The sequence below is a fragment of the Oncorhynchus mykiss genome, chromosome 29 (assembly GCF_057628025.1).
Source record: "Oncorhynchus mykiss isolate SJ-2025 chromosome 29, ASM5762802v1, whole genome shotgun sequence".
In the NCBI taxonomy this organism is placed as follows: Eukaryota; Metazoa; Chordata; class Actinopteri; order Salmoniformes; family Salmonidae; genus Oncorhynchus; species Oncorhynchus mykiss.
In genome coordinates this window covers 17,723,412-17,743,032 of record NC_143050.1, presented here as the reverse complement: position 1 = coordinate 17,743,032, position 19,621 = coordinate 17,723,412, and the positions used below count along the sequence as shown (strand labels likewise).

The following is a 19,621-nucleotide window of genomic DNA, read 5'->3' as shown; positions in this document are numbered from 1 at the left end:
GAATTGCATGAAATTAGTTATACAATTGCAACATATTTTCTCCGCCCCATGGCAGAAAGTGGAGCATTGCAGCAAACTTCATTCCAAACTGGAACATTTTCTCTATGCCCCATGGCAAAATGTGTACATTTCAGGAAATGAACTTTAAACCTTTTTTTGGTCAATTTGACTTAGGCTAGGGCAGGCATTGACTGCACGTGTGGGTATGGATGTGGATGTGGGTACGCAGACCCACGAGCCACGGCTGCCCCTCACGATGAGTTAAATTATTTTTTGTCGCGACCACCCCATCAAAGAACTCCATCCCTGAGTCAGTGATTATGAGAGTATGATTATATGCCTTAAAAATTTATGGTGTTAAAGAGGAGAGAGTATTTGCCAAACCATCAGACAATATTATTATTAAGTGAAACCCTCTATCTGTAACCACAGGAAAGTTCTCATTGTTAGTACAACTCAGCATTACAAATATTGTACTAGTGGTAACAGATAAAATAGATGATAATAATATATAATAATATAAGAGAATGACACATTATGGGTCACTAGCAATCAATGTATGATTCAATAATGCCAATAAGCTCCACAACCCACATCAAATAACTCCATTTTAATTTCTTCACACCCCCTGCAGAAATACCATCAAAAGGACAACGGCAAAAACAACATTACCCCACAATAACGATCTCCACCACTACCACTACTATCACTATTAAAAGGGCATGATTACAATAATGGGAGGCACAAGGTCTTATGACGCTCTTGTCTTTACCGTCAGTAGAATAGCAAGAAACCACATCCCCAAATATGCCTGCTTTAAACTGGTGCTGTGAGACCACATACCACATACACAGAGTGGACTCTGGACTTCTGTAGCTGTGCCCATAGCCCAGAGTAAATGACATAATCACTGGGTTTTTAAAACACAGGCCTGAGAAAGTCTCCTCCACTTCCTCCTGCCGGCTAGCAGGCTGCCTGGGAGTAAGGTCAACTCTGTTGACTAACTGGGAACTAGATAGGCCTACCTATTAGAGGTTGACCGATTATGATTTTTTCAACGCCGATACCGATTATTGGAGGACCAAAGAAATCCGATACCGATTAATCGGTCAATTTTGTTAATGTATTTGTAATAATGACAATTACAACAATACTGAATGAACACTTATTTTAACTTAATATAATACATCAATAAAATCAATTTAGCCTCAAATAAATAATGAAACATGTTCAATTTGGTTTAAATAATGCAAAAATAAAGTGTTGGAGAAGAAAGTAAAACTGCAATTTGTGCCATGTAAGAAAGCTAACGTTTCAGTTCCTTGCTCAGAACATGAGAACATATGAAAGTTGGTGGTTCCTTTTAACACGAGTCTTCAATATTCCCAGGTAAGAATATTTAAGTTGTAGTTATCATAGGAATTATAGGACTATTTCTCTCTATACCATTTGTATTTCATTAACCTTTGACTATTGGATGTTCTTATAGGCACTTTAGTATTGCCAGTGTAACAGTATAGCTTCCGTCCCTCTCATCGCTCCTCCCTGGGCTCGAACCAGGAACACAACAGCCACCCTCGAAGCAGCGTTACCCATCGCTCCACAAAATCCACGGCCCTTGCTGAGCAAGGGGAACAACCACTCCAAGTCTCAGAGCGAGTGACATTTGAAACGCTATTAGCGCACACTCCGCTAACTAGCTAGCCATTTCACATCGGTTACACCAGTCTAATCTCGGGAGTTGATAGGCTTGAAGTCATAAACAGTGCAATGCTTGACGCACAACGAAGAGCTGCATTAGTCTAAATATTCCTGTTACATTGCACAACCTTCAATGTTATGTCATAATTTCGTAAAATTCTGGCAAATTAGGCAGCCCAAACTATTGCACATACACTAACTCTGCGTGCAATGAACGCAAGAGAAGTGACACAATTTCACCTGGTTAATATTGCTTGCTAACCTGGATTTCTTTTAGCTTAATATGCAGGTTTAAAAATACATACTTCTGTGCATTGATTTTAAGAAAAGCATTGATGTTCATGGTTAGGTACACATTGGAGCAACGATACGCACCACATCGATTATAAGCAAAAGCAAGACACGCAAAATAAACTAGTAATATCATCAACCATGTGTAGTTAACTAGTGATTATGATTGATTGTTTTTTATAAGGTAAGTTTAATGCTAGCTAGCAACTTACCTTGGCTTACTGCATTCGCGTAACAGGCAGTCTCCTCATGGAGTGCAATGAGAGGCAGGTGGTTAGAGCGTTGGACTAGTTAACTGTAAGGTTGCAAGATTGAATCCCGAGCTGACAAGGTGAAAATCTGTCGTCCTGCCCCTGAATGAGGCAGTTAACCCACCGTTCCTAGGCCGTCATTGAAAATAAGAATGTGTTCTTAACTGACTTGCCTGGTTAAATAAAGATTAAATAAAGGTAAAAAAATAAATAAAAAAAACGCCAAATCGGTGTCCAAAAATCGGCCATTCCGATTAATCGGTCGACCTCTACTACCTATACTGCACTCCTGCATCCTCTCAACCCCACGCATCTGCCCCAGATTGCTTGGCAAGGAGAGCTGCAGCCCAAAGCTTTCCAAACAGTGCCTGCTTCAACGCTAAACACACATACATTGCCTTCAGAAAGTATTGACGTCAAAATTGAGTAAGTCTTGTTTTCTCTCACCCATCTCCACACAGTAACCCATAATGACAAAGTGAAAACATGTTTTTAGAAATGTTTGCAAATGTATTGAAAATGAAATACAGAAAAACTGTATCTCATTCACATAAGTATTCATACACTGAATCAATACATGGTAGAATCACCTTTGGCAGTGATTACATCTGTAAGTCTTTCTTGGTAAGAGCTTTGCACACTTCGATTATACAATATTTGCCCATTATTCTTTTCAAAATTCTTCAAGTTCTGTCAAATTGTCGTTCCGTTTATTTTTATCCTGAAAAATTCCCCAGTCCTTATTGATTACAAGCATACCCATAACATAATGCAGACACCACTATGCTTGAAAATATGGAGAGTGGGACACAATAATGTGTTGTATTGGATTTGCCCCAAACATAACACTTTGCATTCAGGACAAAAAGTGAATTGCTTTGACACATTTTTTTGCAGTATTACTTTAGTGCCTTGTTGCAAACAGGATGCATGTTTAGGACTATTTGTATTCTGTGCAGGCCTCCTTCTTTTCACTCTGTCAATTAGGTTAATATTGTGGAGTAACTACAATGTGTCACACCCTGGGGGGGGGGGGGGGGGGGGGTGTACTGTCACACCCTGACCATAGTTTACTTTGTATATTTCTATGTTTTGGTTGGTCAGGGTGTGAGCTGAGTGGGCATTCTATGTTTCATGTCTAGTTTGTCTAGTTCTATGTTTGGCCTGATATGGTTCTCAATCAGAGGCAGGTGTTCGTCATTGTCTCTGATTGGGAACCATATTTAGGTAGCCTGTTTGGTGTTGGGTTTTGTGGGTGATTGTCCTTACTGTCCTTATTCTGTGTTAGTTTACACTAGTATAGGCTGTTTCGGTTTTCGTTACGTTTTTGTAGTGTTTGTGTTTAGTGTGCTTTTTCATTAAACATGAATCGCAATCGACACGCTGCATTTTGGTCCGACTTTCCTTCTCACCAAGAAAACCATTACAGAATCACTCACCACAACTGGACCAAGCGGCGTGTCAACAGGCAGCAGCAGCAGGAGAAGGAACAGAGGCAGGAGCAGCAGCAGCAGTGGGAGAGGCTGCATTACTTGGAGAAATGGACTTGGGAGGACGATTTGGACGGTAAAGGACCTTGGGCACAGCCTGGAGAATATCGCCGCCCCAAAGAGGAACTGGAGGCGGCGAAAGCAGAGAGGCGCTGGTATGAGGAGGCAGCACGGCGACGCGGATGGAAGCCTGAGAGTCAGCCCCAAAAATTTCTTGAGGGGGGCTAACAGGGAGTATGGCTACGCCAGGTAGGAGACCTGGGCAGACTCCCTGTGCTTACCGGGGGGCTAGAGAGACCGGACAGGCACCGTGTTATGCAGTGGTGCGCACGGTGTCTCCAGTGCGGGTGCATAGCCCGGTGCGGTATATTCCAGCTCCGCGTGTCGGCCGGGCTAGATTGAGCGTCGAGCCTAATGCCATGAAGCCGGCTCTACGCATCTGGTCCCCAGTGCGTCTCCTTGGGCCGGCTTACATGGCACCAGCCTTGCGCTCGGTGTCTCCGGTTCGCCTGCATAGCCCAGTGCGGGCTATTCCACCTCGCCACACTGGCAGGGCGACCGTGAGCATTCAACCAGGTAAGGTTGGGCAGGCTCGGTGCTCAAGAGCTCCAGTGCGCCTGCACGGTCCGGTCTTTCCAGTACCACCTCCACACCCCAGCCCTCCGGTAGCAGCTCCCCGCACCAGGCTTCCTGTGCGTGTCCTCGGCCCAGTACCACCAGTGCCAGCACCACGCATCAGGCCTACAGTGCGCCTCGCCTGTCCAGCGCTGCGAGAGCCTTCCTCCTCTCCAGCGCTGTCGGAGTCTCCCGCCTGTCTAGCGCTGTTAGAGCCTTCCTCCTCTACAGCGCTGCCGGAGTCTCCCGCCTGTTCAGAACTGCCAGTCTGCAAGGAGCTGCCAGTCTGCAAGGAGCTGCCAGTCTGCATGGAGCTGCCAGTCTGCATAGAGCTGCCAGTCTGCATAGAGCTGCCAGTCTGCATGGAGCTGCCAGTCTGCAAGGAGCCGCCAGAGCTGCCAGTCTGCAGGATGCCGCCAAAGCTGCCAGTCTGCAAGGAGCCGCCAGAGCTGCCAATCTGCATGGAGCCGCCAGAGCTGCCAGTCTGCATGGAGCCGCCAGAGCTGCCAGTCTGCATGGAGCAGCCAGAGCCGCCAGTCAGCATGGAGCAGCCACAGCCGCCAGTCAGCATGGAGCAGCCAGGGCCGCCAGTCAGCATGGAGCAGCCCGGGCCGCCAGTCAGCATGGAGCAGCCCGGGCCGCCAGTCAGCATGGAGCAGCCCGGGCCGCCAGTCAGCATGGAGCAGCCCGGGCCGCCAGTCAGCATGGAGCAGCCAGGGCCGCCAGTCAGCATGGAGCAGCCAGGGCCGCCAGTCAGCATGGAGCAGCCAGGGCCGCCAGTCAGCATGGAGCAGCCAGGGCCGCCAGTCAGCATGGAGCAGCCAGGGCCGCCAGTCAGCATGGAGCAGCCAGGGCCGCCAGTCAGCATGGAGCAGCCAGGGCCGCCAGTCAGCATGGAGCAGCCAGAGCAGCCAGTCTGCATGGAGCAGCCAGAGCAGCCAGTCTGCATGGAGCAGCCAGAGCAGCCAGTCTGCATGGAGCAGCCAGAGCAGCCAGTCTGCATGGAGCAGCCAGAGCAGCCAGTCTGCATGGAGCAGCCAGAGCTGTCAGTCAGCATGGAGCAGCCAGAGCAGCCAGTCAGCATGGAGCAGCCAGAACTGCCAGTCAACCAGACTCTTCCAGATCTGCCAGTCGACCAGACTCTTCCAGATCTGCCAGTCGACCAGACTCTTCCAGATCTGCCAGTCGACCAGACTCTTCCAGATCTGCCAGTCGACCAGACTCTTCCAGATCTGCCAGTCAGCCAGGAGCTGCCGCCCCTCTGTCCATTGAGAAGAGTTGCCATGGTGAGGAGGCCACGGAAGAGGATAAGGTGGGGGAAGACTAAGGTGAGGTGGGGGCCACGTCCAGCACCAGAGCCGCCACCGCGGACAGATGCCCACCCAGACCCTCCCCTATAGGTTCAGGTTTTGCGGCCGGAGTCCGCACCTTGGGGGGGGGGGGGGTCACACCCTATGTCACACCCTATGTCACACCCTGACCATAGTTTACTTTGTATATTTCTATGTTTTGGTTGGTCAGGGTGTGAGCTGAGTGGGCATTCTGTTTCATGTCTAGTTTGTCTAGTTCTATGTTTGGCCTGATATGGTTCTCAATCAGAGGCAGGTGTTCGTCATTGTCTCTGATTGGGAACCATATTTAGGTAGCCTGTTTGGTGTTGGGTTTTGTGGGTGATTGTCCTTAGTGTCTTGATGTCCTTATTCTGTGTTAGTTTACACTAGTATAGGCTGTTTCGGTTTTCGTTACGTTTATTGTTTTTGTAGTGTTTGTGTTTAGTGTGTTTTTTCATTAAACATGAATCGCAATCGACACGCTGCATTTTGGTCCGACTCTCCTTCTCACCAAGAAAACCGTTACACAATGTTGTTGATCCATCCTCAGTTTTTTCCTATCACAGCTAATAAACTCTGTAACTATTTTAAAGTCACCTTGGTCTCATGGTGAAATTCCTGAGGTTTCCTTCCTCTCCGGCAACCGAGTTAGGAAGGACGCCTGTGTCTTTGTGGAAACTGGGTCCATTGATACACCATCCAAAGTGTAATTAATCACTTCACCACGCTCAAAGGGATATTGAATGTATGCTTTTAAAACATTCTACAAATAAACACCCTTTTTGCTAGGCATTGGAAAACCTTTTCTTTTGGGTTGAATCTGTGTTTGAAATTCACTGCTCGGCTGAGGGACCTTACAGATAATTGTATGTGTGGGATACAGAGATGAGGTAGTCATTCAAAAATCATGTTAAACACTATTGCACACAGTGAGTCCATGCAACTTATTATGTGACTTGTTAAGCAAATGTTTACTCCTGAACTTATTTAGGCTTGCCATAACAAAGGGGTTGAATACTTATTGACTCAAGACTTTTCAGCTTTTTATTAATTTGTAAAATGTTCTAAAGACATAATTACACTTTGACATTATGGGGTATTGTGTGTAGGCCTGTGACAAAACAATCTCAAATGAATCCATTTTAAATTCAGGCTGTAATTCAGGCTGTAAAAAAAGGAAAAAGTCAAGGGGTGTGAATACTTTCGGAAGGCACTTTATATATATAAATATACAGTACCAGTCAAACGTTTGGACACGTACTCATTCCATGGTTTTTCTAAAGGACACCAACAAGAATGAACAGGTGTGCCTTGATATACAGTCATTTCTCTTTGCTTATTTGAGCTGTTCTTGACATAATATGGACTTGGTCTTTTACCAAATAGGTATATTTGTATATCACCTCTAACTTGTCACAACACAACTGATTGGCTCAAACGCATTAACGCTTTTCCATACACTTACACAGTAATTATGACAACTTCCGGGAGGACATCCACCAACCTCTCAGAGCTCTTGCAGCATGAACTGACATGTTGTCCAACCAATCAAAGGATCAGAGAATGAATATAGTACTGAAGGCATAAACTAGAGCTAGCTAGCACTTAATTTCTTCAAAAATGGTGGAGCAAATGTAGATAGCTAGTTTAGCCTACTCAAACACCTGGCTCAAACAGAGGGATGCTATGTTAGCTAGTTGGCTCTAACTATCCAACACTGGAACTCTTCCAGGTCAAGGTAAGCTTTGGTTTTTACAAATTTATTGCCACAGGGGCCTGCCGTTGTAACTGCTAAACAGCTTATTGACTGTACACTGTACTGCATGATTATAGCGGGTTTACTCACTTCTTAGTTCTATTGGCTATGTTGACTATGATGTTACTTTAGCTAATGCTGTGACTACGATGTAGGCTGTGTGTAGTGGTTATGATATGAAGGCTTGGCTTGGAAAGATTTTTTTGCAGACAGCTGATATGTTGTGCAAGTCCATAAGCGAAAGGAAAAGATGAGAGGAGGAGAGTGCGTAGATGCGAGAAGTAATGCAACAAGCTGTTTGTATGTGGCAATGAAAGGGATTTGTTTGCGTTTGATCAGGGGTGTGTTCATTCCGATGATTCTGTTGGAAAACACCTACGTGCACCTACGTTGTAAACTTTCATTCATAGGCTAGGTTGTAGCAACCTCATGATGGGTATAGGGAAAATTGGAGTATCATATAGTAGCTTAAACCTAGTGATGTTACATTGAGCTGGGTGAATGGAATATGAATCACAGTCATCCAATATGCTGTAATAGAAATAAGGCCACGCTCATTATTTTATTTTTTGTCTTTCCTCATCTTAAACAGCACAGACCACCACTGTTAACCATTTGACTACTTAGTCCACTTTCATTAAACCCACCCACCCCCTATTTTCAAGCAGAATTATCTACAACACTTATTTTGATTCTATATAATTTCTAAAATTACAATTAATCTGGTGTGAGACCCTGATTTCTCAATGGACATAACATGTCATGGAGGTATGTGAGATTGTTTACATGGCCCAGAGGGGGGGGGGGTGTGTGTGTGTGTGTGTGTGTGTGTGTGTGTGTGTGTGTGTGTGTGTGTGTGTGTGTGTGTATGTGAGAGAGAGAGAGAGAGAGAGAGAGAGAGAGAGAGAGAGAGAGAGAGAGAGAATATGTTGGCAACAGTGTGAATGTTGTCATATAATCACTGGTCTAATCCCACTGTCATTGGGCCTACAGTATAATAGCAGACCAGGCAGGTAGCGAGAGGAGCGCTGACAGTGTACCCAGCAGAGCTGACTTCAGATATCTGCCCAGGCCCGGCTGCAGTGTGGTGGCACACCCCTCAGGGGAGCTGTAGTGGCTGGGGTGTCTTAGGGCCCTCTCCCCCTGGCCTGGCAGCAGCACTGTGATTCTGTATTTACCCTGGCTAATGGCTGTGCAGCTTTAGAGGTTTGGCAGGGTGCAGTCACACAGTCTCACATTCCATTGGCCAGCGTTAAATAACTGCTCCTTTTCTGCCCCTCACTAAGCAAATGGGAGGGAAGCGGGATAAAGATGGGGATGTTGTTTTGAGCTAGCTCCTATATTTCCCTCAAATGCGAGATAGCCTCCTCCATGACACACACACTGTGTTCCCTCGTCACTTAAGAAATTACCTCTAATTAGTGCTTGTTTTTGGAGCTTCAGCTGCCAAAAACAATTTGCTACTTTTTTCTCAACCTGCGCCAAAGTGTTGACTTGAATAGAGCCAGTGACAGAATGGGAATAGCCCTGAGAGGAGGAATCGAATTCCATGAGAAATCCCTGTTATGATCACCAAATAACCATGTGACCTGGAGGGTTACCCTGGCGCAGTAAAGGCTGAACAGATATCAACAAACACTGGGATTGGACTGTAGATCGACATCGCTCCCGACCTCAAATAACCTGAGATATTTTCCCTCCATATGAGAGTAGCCTAAATAAGAGAGAGAGGCAAACCATAAACATTAAAACACAACTTTGAGGGGAGGCTGTGACATGGCACCAAAAACACACACACACAGACACACACACAGACACAGACACACACACACACACACACACACACACACACACACACCCTTAATGTAGAGTTCACAGAGGGGTGAGGCTCATGAGGAGCAATGATTCAGATGACAGGCAGTCCTCAAGCACTCATCAAGCAGTCATCAGGCAGTCATCACACACACAGTTCTAAAATGGCTGAATGAATCCCCCTCTCTATGCCCCAGGGAGAGACTGACAGAGTGTGTGAGTGAAGCCATGCTGAGCCCCATCTCAGTGCACAGCCAGGCCTGTGGCACACTGTGGTGGTGTAGGTTTCTGGGTTTCCCATGTTTACCACAGCACCCATAACTTGGCATCAGAGGAGGAAGTGAGTGAGTGTGGGGAAGAGTAGAGGGCTCTCAGAGGGAAAATAAAGTGTGTCTCTAAACACGGACAGCTAGCCTTGGGCTGGTCCAGTTCTGCTTGTTCTGCTGATTTCCCTTTGACCTTTCTTTCTCCCATGGACCTCTGACCTTTACCTCTGACCCATACCCAGGGAAAACCTAAATAAATCACTGCAATAAAATGTGGGACAGAAGCTGAGCATTCAGAATTAAATACATGATTGGTATTGAATGACCCATTGAAGTCATATTTTGTGCATTTCACATCCTCACATGACCTTCATCCTGTGTCACGGATGGAGAGAGAGGAACCTTTAGGCACGCAATACAGGGGGAGTGATATAGGACATTCTATAGATACAGAGGTCAGCTCAGCCTTAATAGTAAGGACGGGAATATTGTTTAGGTCCAGCACTACCCAGCATATCAAAGTTCTGGAGGAAACCTGAGTTTACGATATGGAAAGATCTACAAAGAAACAGAGCCAGCGTGACTGGGCCACAGGAGGCTGCTGAGGGGAGGACGGCTCATAATAACAGCCGGAACAGGGTAAATGGAATGGCATCAAAGACATGGAAATCATTCCACCTATTCCGCTCCAGACATTACCACCAGTCCTTCCTTCTCCATTAAGGTGCCACCAACCTCCTGTGGACTGGGCTGAATGAAGCAGGAAGTCTGGTTTAGGATACAGATGGTTACAGAGTGACTGGGCTGAGCTGGGAAGGTCTGGTTAAGGATACAGAGGGAGAGTGACTGGGCTGAGCTGGGCAGGTCTGGTTAAGGACACAGAGGGAGAGTGACTGGGCTGAGAACACCAGGTCTGGTTAAGGATACAGAGGGAGAGTGACTGGGCTGAGCTGGGCAGGTCTGGTTAAGGATACAGAGGGAGAGTGACTGGGCTGAGCACAGCAGGTCTGGTTAAGGACACAGAGGGAGAGTGACTGGGCTGAGCTGGGCAGGTCTGGTTAAGGATACAGAGGGAGAGTGACTGGGCTGAGCACAGCAGGTCTGGTTAAGGATACAGAGGGAGAGTGACTGGGCTGAGCTGGGAAGGTCTGGTAAAGGATACAGAGAGAGAGTGACTGGGCTGAGCTGGGCAGGTCTGGTTAAGGATACAGAGGGAGAGTGACTGGGCTGAGCTGGGCAGGTCTGGTTAAGGATACAGAGGGAGAGTGACTGGGCTGAGCTGGGCAGGTCTGGTTAAGGATACAGAGGGAGAGTGACTGGGCTGAGCTGGGCATGTCTGGTTAAGGATACAGAGGGAGAGTGACTGGGCTGAGCACAGCAGGTCTGGTTAAGGATACAGAGGGAGAGTGACTGGGCTGAGCACAGCAGGTCTGGTTAAGGATACAGAGGGAGAACGACTGGGTGGGGAGAGAAGAAACAGGTCTAGTTGAGATGGGGAGCAACAGCTACCAGGCAACTGAGATTGATGGATGGAATGCCTGTGTGGTAGCAACCTTTGAGGAGAAAAGAAAGAAAGGCAGCATCCAGCGTCCCTCGCCCAAACAGAGCTGTGAGCAGGAAAACCCAGATTCAGAGCTACTGTAGGTAAATACTGCAGGGAGGGTGGGAGGGGGCAGTGGGAGGAGTATCTATCAGTAACCTCACTTGATTCCCATTCTCAGCCTCTTTGGTCATACAGTGCTGCTTCACTGACCTGCACAACCCAGCTCAACCTCTATGACTGTGTGGAGGAGACATAACACAGAACAATACGAGCCTGATTCAAAGATCAACCGCTGACTCTTTTAATCTATAGAACCTGCTGGAAATGAAACGTGTAAAAGTATGTCAACATACACAGCACATGCCATATCTGATATTATTATGGGATTCATCTCTGATACAGTATGTTATTTGAGTATGACAAGAAAAAAATGCATAAAAATATAACTATGTTTATTGTTTATTTAGCTACTTCATTAACTATTCTCTGGCAATACTGCCATTCTGAGTTTGTGAAACCCTGTTCTGGACTACAGAGTTCCTGCTTTGAAGCAGTGCAGTTTCACGCTCTCTCTCTCCTTTGTAAAATGCTTTTTGATTGCGCAATAATTCAACATGTAATTGCGGTAAAACCCTGTATTGAAAGCAACCAGTGTTGTTACTGTTGAAGATAAATGGGTCCCAGTTTTCTGGTCTGAATTGCGTTTATTATTGAACAAAGGACACTTACGTCGGCCATTCAAGGTGGGTGCATAGGCCTATACGTTAAATGTACTGTTAGATATCAACTATCAGTAATATTAGGATATACTTAAGAGTTAGCGATCTAGTTAACCACTTACTCAGGTGGTGAATTAGCCCCAAATGAATTATGTGGTATGCGATATTTACGCCGAAAAAAGGTGTAGACAAATGCATCTCTATTGAATGAAAAAAATCTGAAAATTCTGGAACCCTATTTTATATTAACATAATAACAACAATTGCATAGTTGTCGAACTTCAAATTCATGACAATGACTGGTTTAGGTTGCAAGTTAAAGTCATCCAAAAGTAATCAGCTTACGTTATTAATTTTGAGTAAGCAGCAACTAATCCTCCTCTGACCCTGCTGGACTCCCCACACCACTGGGATTCCTTAATATGATATATTAGGAGACCTGTGCCATACACTTCTGACAGTAGCATAAGAGAAATGTGAAGAGAATGAGCACAGAATGAGCATGGAAAAGGGTCACCTATATCATTTCACTGTTGGAGTTGAGGTTGACTGATTTGTGTCAATTCTCATTTACCAGGTTTTTTTTGCATTAACCATGTCAGAATCTATTACAAATCTTTAAAGTAAGTATACAGTGTTTCCATATTTCTATGAAATGTTACCTATAATTAATTACAATATAAATGAAATAGTTTTCCTTCCATCTTTTTTTATTAAAGCCCCCATGCCGTCTTTTTAAATCATCACTCTATGTCTAATAAATCACTGTGTGTGTTTATTTCATGAAAATCACTTCAAATATATATTTTAGCATTTATTTCCCGAGCCGCCTTTTGCCATTGAAATGCTCAGTCTGATCGAGTGGGCGTGTTGATAAAAAAAATGTGTATATATTTACATACACAGCCCTGATTGGCGGATAGAATCATCTAGACTCGAGTCTACCCCGCTTACCCCTTCAAAGTAGATCAGATTGTGATGTTATTATCTGGGCCAAAAGGAAAATCACGTTTTTGACTGCAATGTCCATTTTAGTATGTTAAAAAGCAGCTTTTCTGTGTTGGAATGGTGTGGGCGTACCCCAACAACAGAATGGTTTGGGCGTATACCAGTCATTGAAAATATTCATGCGAGTAGACCACTGATTTGCCAGTTCAGCTATGATTATGAGGAAATAGCAAGCAAGTTTTTTTCCCCCTCCGATTTATGCTTTGGACACAAATATGAGTATAGGACAAGTCAACAACCTTATTTGGGTACGGGTAAGTTAACAGAATATGACATTTTAAAAGTGAGATTTTCACTGGACATTTACTTCAAATGAACTCTCAGAACCTAGGATGGAAATGTAATTACTGTAAAATATAGTAATAGACAAAACCAGCCCGGTAGACTGAGGCTTAATAGACTTACCTGAAACTCACAAAGCTTTATGTATCCTTTTTTTCATCATGTTCTACAACAGCTTGAACAACATTGTTCTTTTAAGAAAGGCAATCTTGAATCATTAGGCAGAAAATGACTGCATTTGGAAGCAAACTGCATCACGGCAAGGTTCTTGCAGGTTTGCTCAGTCTAGGCCTCAGTTTCGCTGTGGTGCTGAAGTCACAACCACTCAGATATTGAAAAGCGTTGTTGTTGTCATTGACCAGCGGCCATTGCAACATGCTAAAGAGAAATTCTGCATGTCCATTGAGTGCACAGTCCACACACACCTTTGCCAAAAGTTACGCTGCCTTAGGTTGCCCTCTGTAGCCCCAGCCAGACAAACCCACACAACTGGACAAAAGCCTGGATAAATGCAGCTTATAGTACCTGTACAATACTAGACACAGGCCCGATTGTACACCAGTTTGATTCTCTGGACCAAAGATTCAGATGACACCAAATGAATAATCCAGTATTGTACTGTAATTACAACTGGAGAATAAATGCAGGGCCATTCTGATGTTGTTTTGAACAATTAATTTACAGTGCAGAAAAATATAGCTTATTATGACAAAACCCCTTTTTGTAATTTACAAATACGCTGTAGTTCTGTAATGAAGGGCTGGTGGGAGAAAAAGCTTAGCAACTTCACATTTCACTACAATATTTCCAAAACAAAATCTGTTTGAAACCACCATGACAGGGTCAATGGAAATTACAGTCATTAGTTGTATTTTTCTTAAATAAAAGCATTGTGTAAATGTATAGGAAATGTGTGGGCATAAGTGAATGTGAATATTGCTCTAACCCTCTTGACCACGATGCCCCACAGCCAACACTTCAAGGATGACCTCTGCTGTATTTGCATAAATGTAGCTTTCATAGTGACTGAATCAGTGCCTTCGTTTAGTTTTACCACTGCAGTTTATTTTGGGGTCCTGTTCGCATTCGTAGTCTGCCTTAATTGTGGGGTTGGGGTGTAGTCAACCTAAAATAACCTTGGGCCCCATACGGATCAACACAGAAAGGGACACCCCTCATCACAGAAAGAGATACCCCCTAATCATGACTAATGAAAAGCTGGGCAAATAATAACAGTGCTCTCTCAAACCAACAGGTAAGATAGTTAGAAGTGCCACTCCAAGGCCATAACGTTCATAGACTGATGATCTGTCATACTGCGAACTGTGAATCAATCTGAATGATCATTTACACTGTGTATACAAAACATAATGCTCTTTCCATGACATAGACTGACCAGGTGAATCCAGGTAAAAGCTATGGTCCCTTATTGATGTCACATGAGGCGGTTTCAAAAAATGCGGCACTTCCTGATTGGATTTTTATCTGGGTTTCGCCTGTAACATCAGTTCTGTTGCACTCACAGACAATATCTTTGCAGTTTTGGAAACGTCTGAGTGTTTTCTATCCAAAGCTGTCAATTATATGCATAGTTGAGCATCTTTTCGTGACAAAATATCTTGTTTGAAACGGGAACGTTTTTTATCCAAAAATTAAAATACTGCCCCCTAGTCGTAAAAGGTTAAATCAACTTCAAACAGCGTTGGTAAAGGGCAGGAGACAGGTTAAAGAATACTTGTTAAGCCTTGAGACAATTGAGACATTAATTGTGTATGTGTACCATTCAGAGGGTGAATGGACAAGACAAAAATTGTAAGTGCCTTTGAACAGGGTATGGTAGCAGGTGCCAGGCGAACAAGTTTGTGTCAAGAACTGCAACGTTGCTGGGTTTCACACGGTCAACAGTTTCCCGTGTGTATCAAGAATGGTCCACCACCCAAAGGACACTAGTTAGAAACTTCCTTCAAACTGCCCTTTAAAATGAGACAGGGCGATTTTTTTTAATGAGCATGGCCTTATTTCTATTACAGCATATTGGATGACTGTCATTCATATTCCATTCACCCAGCTCAATGTAACATCACTAGGTTTAGGCTACTACATGATACTCAAATTTTCCCTATACCCATCATGAGGTTGCTACAACCTAGCCTATGAATGAAAGTTTACAATGTAGGTGCACAAATCGAGAGAAAAATAGTAAACACGGTGACAGAAAGTGACACATTCAATACCGCCTTGCACACTCTTGCCTGCATCTAGCTGATCTAGGGTGCAATCATTAGTCCACTCCAAACAGTTGCAAAGGAGAGATTCTATTAGACAAATTCAGGTATGTTTATTCCTGTTTCGTTTGCATTCATTTAAGAAATGTTTTTCAACAGAATCGCCGTAATGAATCACTGATCACCTGGCCGCAAACACAGTTCAGTTTCATAGCAGCCACATACGAACAGCATGATCACTTTGCTCATTGTGTAATTCCTTCTAACATCTATGCGCTCTCCTCCTCTCACCTTTTCCCTTCGCTTGTGGACTTCATTGCACAACACAACAGCTGTCCGAGACTAGGCAAAAAAAACATTCCAAGCCAAACCTTCATACCATAATCGCTAACTGCTACACACAGCCTACATTGTTGTGTCACCATATTAGCTAACATCATAGTCAACATAGCTACTAGAACTAATGCATTAGTAAACTCGCTAAAATCATGCAGTACAGAGTACAGCAAACACTTTAGCAGTTATAACGGTGGGCTCGGTAGCAATAAATTAATAAAACCCCAAGCTTACCTTGACTTGGAAGACTTCCTTTGGATAGCTATAGCCAGCTAGCTAACATGGCATCCCTCTCTGTTTGAGCTGTGTGTTTGAGTAGGCTAAACTAGCTAGCTGCATTTGCTAGCTAAGTATGTGAAAGTGAAAAAAATACAACGAAATATAGATGGCTCACTCTTTCTTGCTTTTCCTTTATTTTTCAAGAAATTAATTTGCTCAAAACTGTTCCACTATTGAGAACCATGAGCCTCCTAGGTTTTGTATTGAAGTCAATGTACCCAGAGAAGGACATAAACTTCAATGGCTTGTTCATGTTGCTACCCCAGAGAGTGCTGTTGAGACCTTCGTTGTAAAACAGTGTTTTAATAAATTATTTGGTGACGTGAATATATTTAGTATAGTTTTATCTAAAAAGGATAACTTTTTTAATGTTTCACTATTTACATTTTTTATGAAATTCACTGAGGCAGATGGTCCTCCACTTCCTCCCCTGATGAGCCTCCACTGGCACGCAGAGACATAAAAATGGTATGCACAGGTTTATCTGACTCTAGGGAAGTAGATAAATGGTCTCATTGCCAAAATCCCAAAGTATCCCTTTAACTTTGTGCAGGAGAGAGGCAACCATGATATTTTAATTTTTGATAATTGAGTGGAGATATTGATTCATTTCAGTTTGACATTTCATTTGTACCTTTAAAGAAAAAAAATAACAGTCAACTGTGTATGTTGCTGGTTATTATTACAGTTTAATAACTGTATTATGCATTTAAAATATTATGTTAAGGTTCAAACTATACCGTATGTAGAGCAGCAGTAGTAACAACCTGACATACTAGGAAAATCATACAGTAGCAGAAAAAGAGTACACAATGTTTGTTGAATTGAATATGTCCCCGTTAACAGTCACACTGGTATTCAGTGCAGTATGAATGGCCATGGCCCCAAGACTAATTGGACTGTACCAGAGTAAGTGCCCCTATGCAAGGTCCCTCTTAGACTTGTAAATGTGCCTATTTGTAAGTTAATAAGATTTGTCTGTATAATCTTCTCAAAAGTTACTATAAATTAGCACTTAAAACCAGTTTTTATTAATTTTTTTAAATCAGGGGAACCCAGAAGCAAAATGTGTCCCCACCAATGTCAGAGTAGCTCCTACGCCCCTGATTGTGAGTGTGTTGTGAGTGACTGACCTGTTACTGGCCACCTCCTTTACAGGGCAGTGGGAGAGGAGAGTCAACTCCAGTGTAGCCTCAAGAGTGTAAACTAGTATAAGGCTCCATGCCTTACCACAGTTTATCTGATACTGTGCAGATAGACTTAACACATGCCAGCCAGACAATGTGATGATGTGGTTAGAGGAGGGGCAAAGCTGAAATATGCCAATGAGCCATGTCTGAGAAATGCAAGGTAATAAAGTTTCCGCTGAGATGTAATTGTTTCTTTTGATTTTGATGATTTAGGCCTAGGGGCCTATGTGCAATTTCTTCCCTAGTAGGACTGATATTGTTCAGAAATATGTCGCCAAAATGGGCATCAAACCAACCACTCACCCACTCTGAATCCAGGACCTGTGAGAGTATCCGCTGACTGTCCGTTCTCGCCTATCAGTGTGGTATTGTTGCCCTGCTCACAGGTGTCCTGGCACTGGCCTTTCAAACAAATTCTCTTGCAGATGAGAGGGGCGATGACCACTTTGAAGCGCTCCCGGGTGGATGCGCGCTCTGCGCACCAGGCCAGCCTCTGGACTCCCAGCCAGATGACGAGCAGATGGGAAATGATCAGAGAAGGCATCCTGGCATCCTTCACTGCCGTGCACGAAGAGATGAGGGCATTCACGGTGGCAAAATGCAATGCTCCTAAAGACTGTTTATCCCGGACCAAACCACCAATGGAGTCGGTAATCCTTTCAATCGAACCCTGAAAACAGCCGACTAACTTCCGTAGATAATCCAAAATGTTGATTATAAAGGTGCCTCATACAACGACAAAAGTATGGAGAAAACTCCAGTGGTGTACTTCTTCCTTCCTTTCCTTTCAAAACAGCTCATTTCAGTCACCCTGCATATAACAATTATTCATTCAGAACAGTAAAGTATATGCCTTTTTTGTTGCTAAAATACAGGACGCCGTTAACAACCCAAAAGTTACCGAGATAACTTTCCCCTTTTCCTACCCGCTTTCTCGCTCTCTTTTCTCCCTGATGTTGCTTGGATGGTTGGCGTGTGCGTATCTGGGTTTAGGAAAGAAGGGGAGGAGAGAGGGAGAGGGAGCCAATCATCTCCAGAGAGGGCTGGCAACAGGCCAGGCATGTTGGTCATTTCTCTAACGCCCCCTATCCTCCCATCCAGCGAAAGATAACCGCACAACTGTACGAGTCGCTCTGGAAAACACCTCCTTATCAAAACAGACTGAACTGCCAACAGCTAGCAGCTCCTCATTCACAAAAATCTAGTTTACAGTTACAGTTGTGGGATGAAAAGAGGTGCCTGTTGAGAAAACGGTTTCCCCAAAAAAACATGAATAATTAGCCCTCATAATTTAGGCCTATCTCATATCTGGACAAATGAAAAATGGATGACCAATATTGGTACATACACTACCGTTCCAAAGTTTGGAGTCACTTAGAAATGTCTTTGTTTTTGAAAGAAAAGCACATTTTTTTGTCTAATAAAATAACATCAAATTGATCAGAAATACAGTGTAGACATTGTTAATGTTGTAAATGACTATTGTAGCTGAAAACCGCAAAACACCAGTCTCAACATCAACAGTGAAGAGGATGCTGGCCTTCTAGGAAGTTTTGCAAAAAAAAGCCATATCTCAGACTGGCCAATAAAAAGAAAAGATTACGATAGGTAAAAGAACACAGACACTGGACAGAGGAACTCTGCCTAGAAGGTCAGCATCCTGTGGCGGGCTGGGCGCAGTGCGTGCTAACCAAGGTTGCCAGGTATATGGTGTTTCCTCCGACACATTGGTGTGGCTGGCTTCCAGGTTGGATGTGTGCTGTGTTAAGAAGCAGTGTGGCTTGGTTGGGTTGTGTATCGGAGGACGCATGACTTTCAGATAGTAGCTACTAAACAATTGGATACCATGAAATTGGGGAGAAAAAGGGTTAAAAAAAAAAGTAAAACTTTTTTTAAAGTATGAAGTAACAACAGAGCAATTTATGCTTGATCTGAAAATGTGGTCGGAGGCGCTGTATAGATGGTGTGACACAATTGCGGAGACTCCAGAAGCATGCAGAGGCCAAATTGAGCTCTGTATCACATCGCAGTGTGCCTCTCAAATTTTGTAACAATGGAGAGGGCTCCGTATAGCTCCACATTTACATGATTGGTTGACGGTAGGTGAGGGCGAGAGGTCCTATATAAACACAAACTCACTTCCTTGACAACTTCCTCCACAACAGCTCTGCACTGCTCTCGAAGCACAAGAAATATGAATGCCCTGACTTCTCCAGAAGCCATATCACTGTAAATGCTGCACAGCCAATGCAGACCTCGGATTGACCATTCAGTGCCTTTTACAGACCACACACCATGATGATAGGTTGACCTTCACAATCAGTTAATAATGTACAGTTGGGGTCAGGAATATCATCCGGTTGGGTCATGTGATTGGCCAGGAGGAGAAAGTAAGAGTTGGGGAGAGGGGTTGAGTCACTTCCTCTCCAAAAAGTAAGAATGTTTGCTTTCAGTCGCTAAGGAAATGACTGCATTGGGCCTGGAGAGAGTTCACAGGCTGCTCTCACATTTCTCTGCCTCCGCTTC

General features: G+C 44.1%; 1 protein-coding gene across 8 annotated transcripts in view; it reads right to left on the bottom strand.

Annotated features, from left to right (window-relative positions):
• LOC110510013 (latent-transforming growth factor beta-binding protein 3) overlaps positions 1 to 18,080 on the bottom strand; it is a 47,859-nt gene extending 29,779 nt beyond the window's left edge. For all 8 annotated transcript variants that reach the window (XM_036967647.2, XM_036967649.2, XM_036967650.2 and 5 more), the window contains exon 1: positions 17,399 to 18,080. In XM_036967647.2, coding sequence (XP_036823542.2) covers positions 17,399 to 17,639 — 241 coding nt within the window. In that variant the 5' untranslated portion in view covers positions 17,640 to 18,080. The remainder of the gene's footprint in view (positions 1 to 17,398) is intronic.
• Positions 18,081 to 19,621: the final 1,541 nt, after the last annotated feature.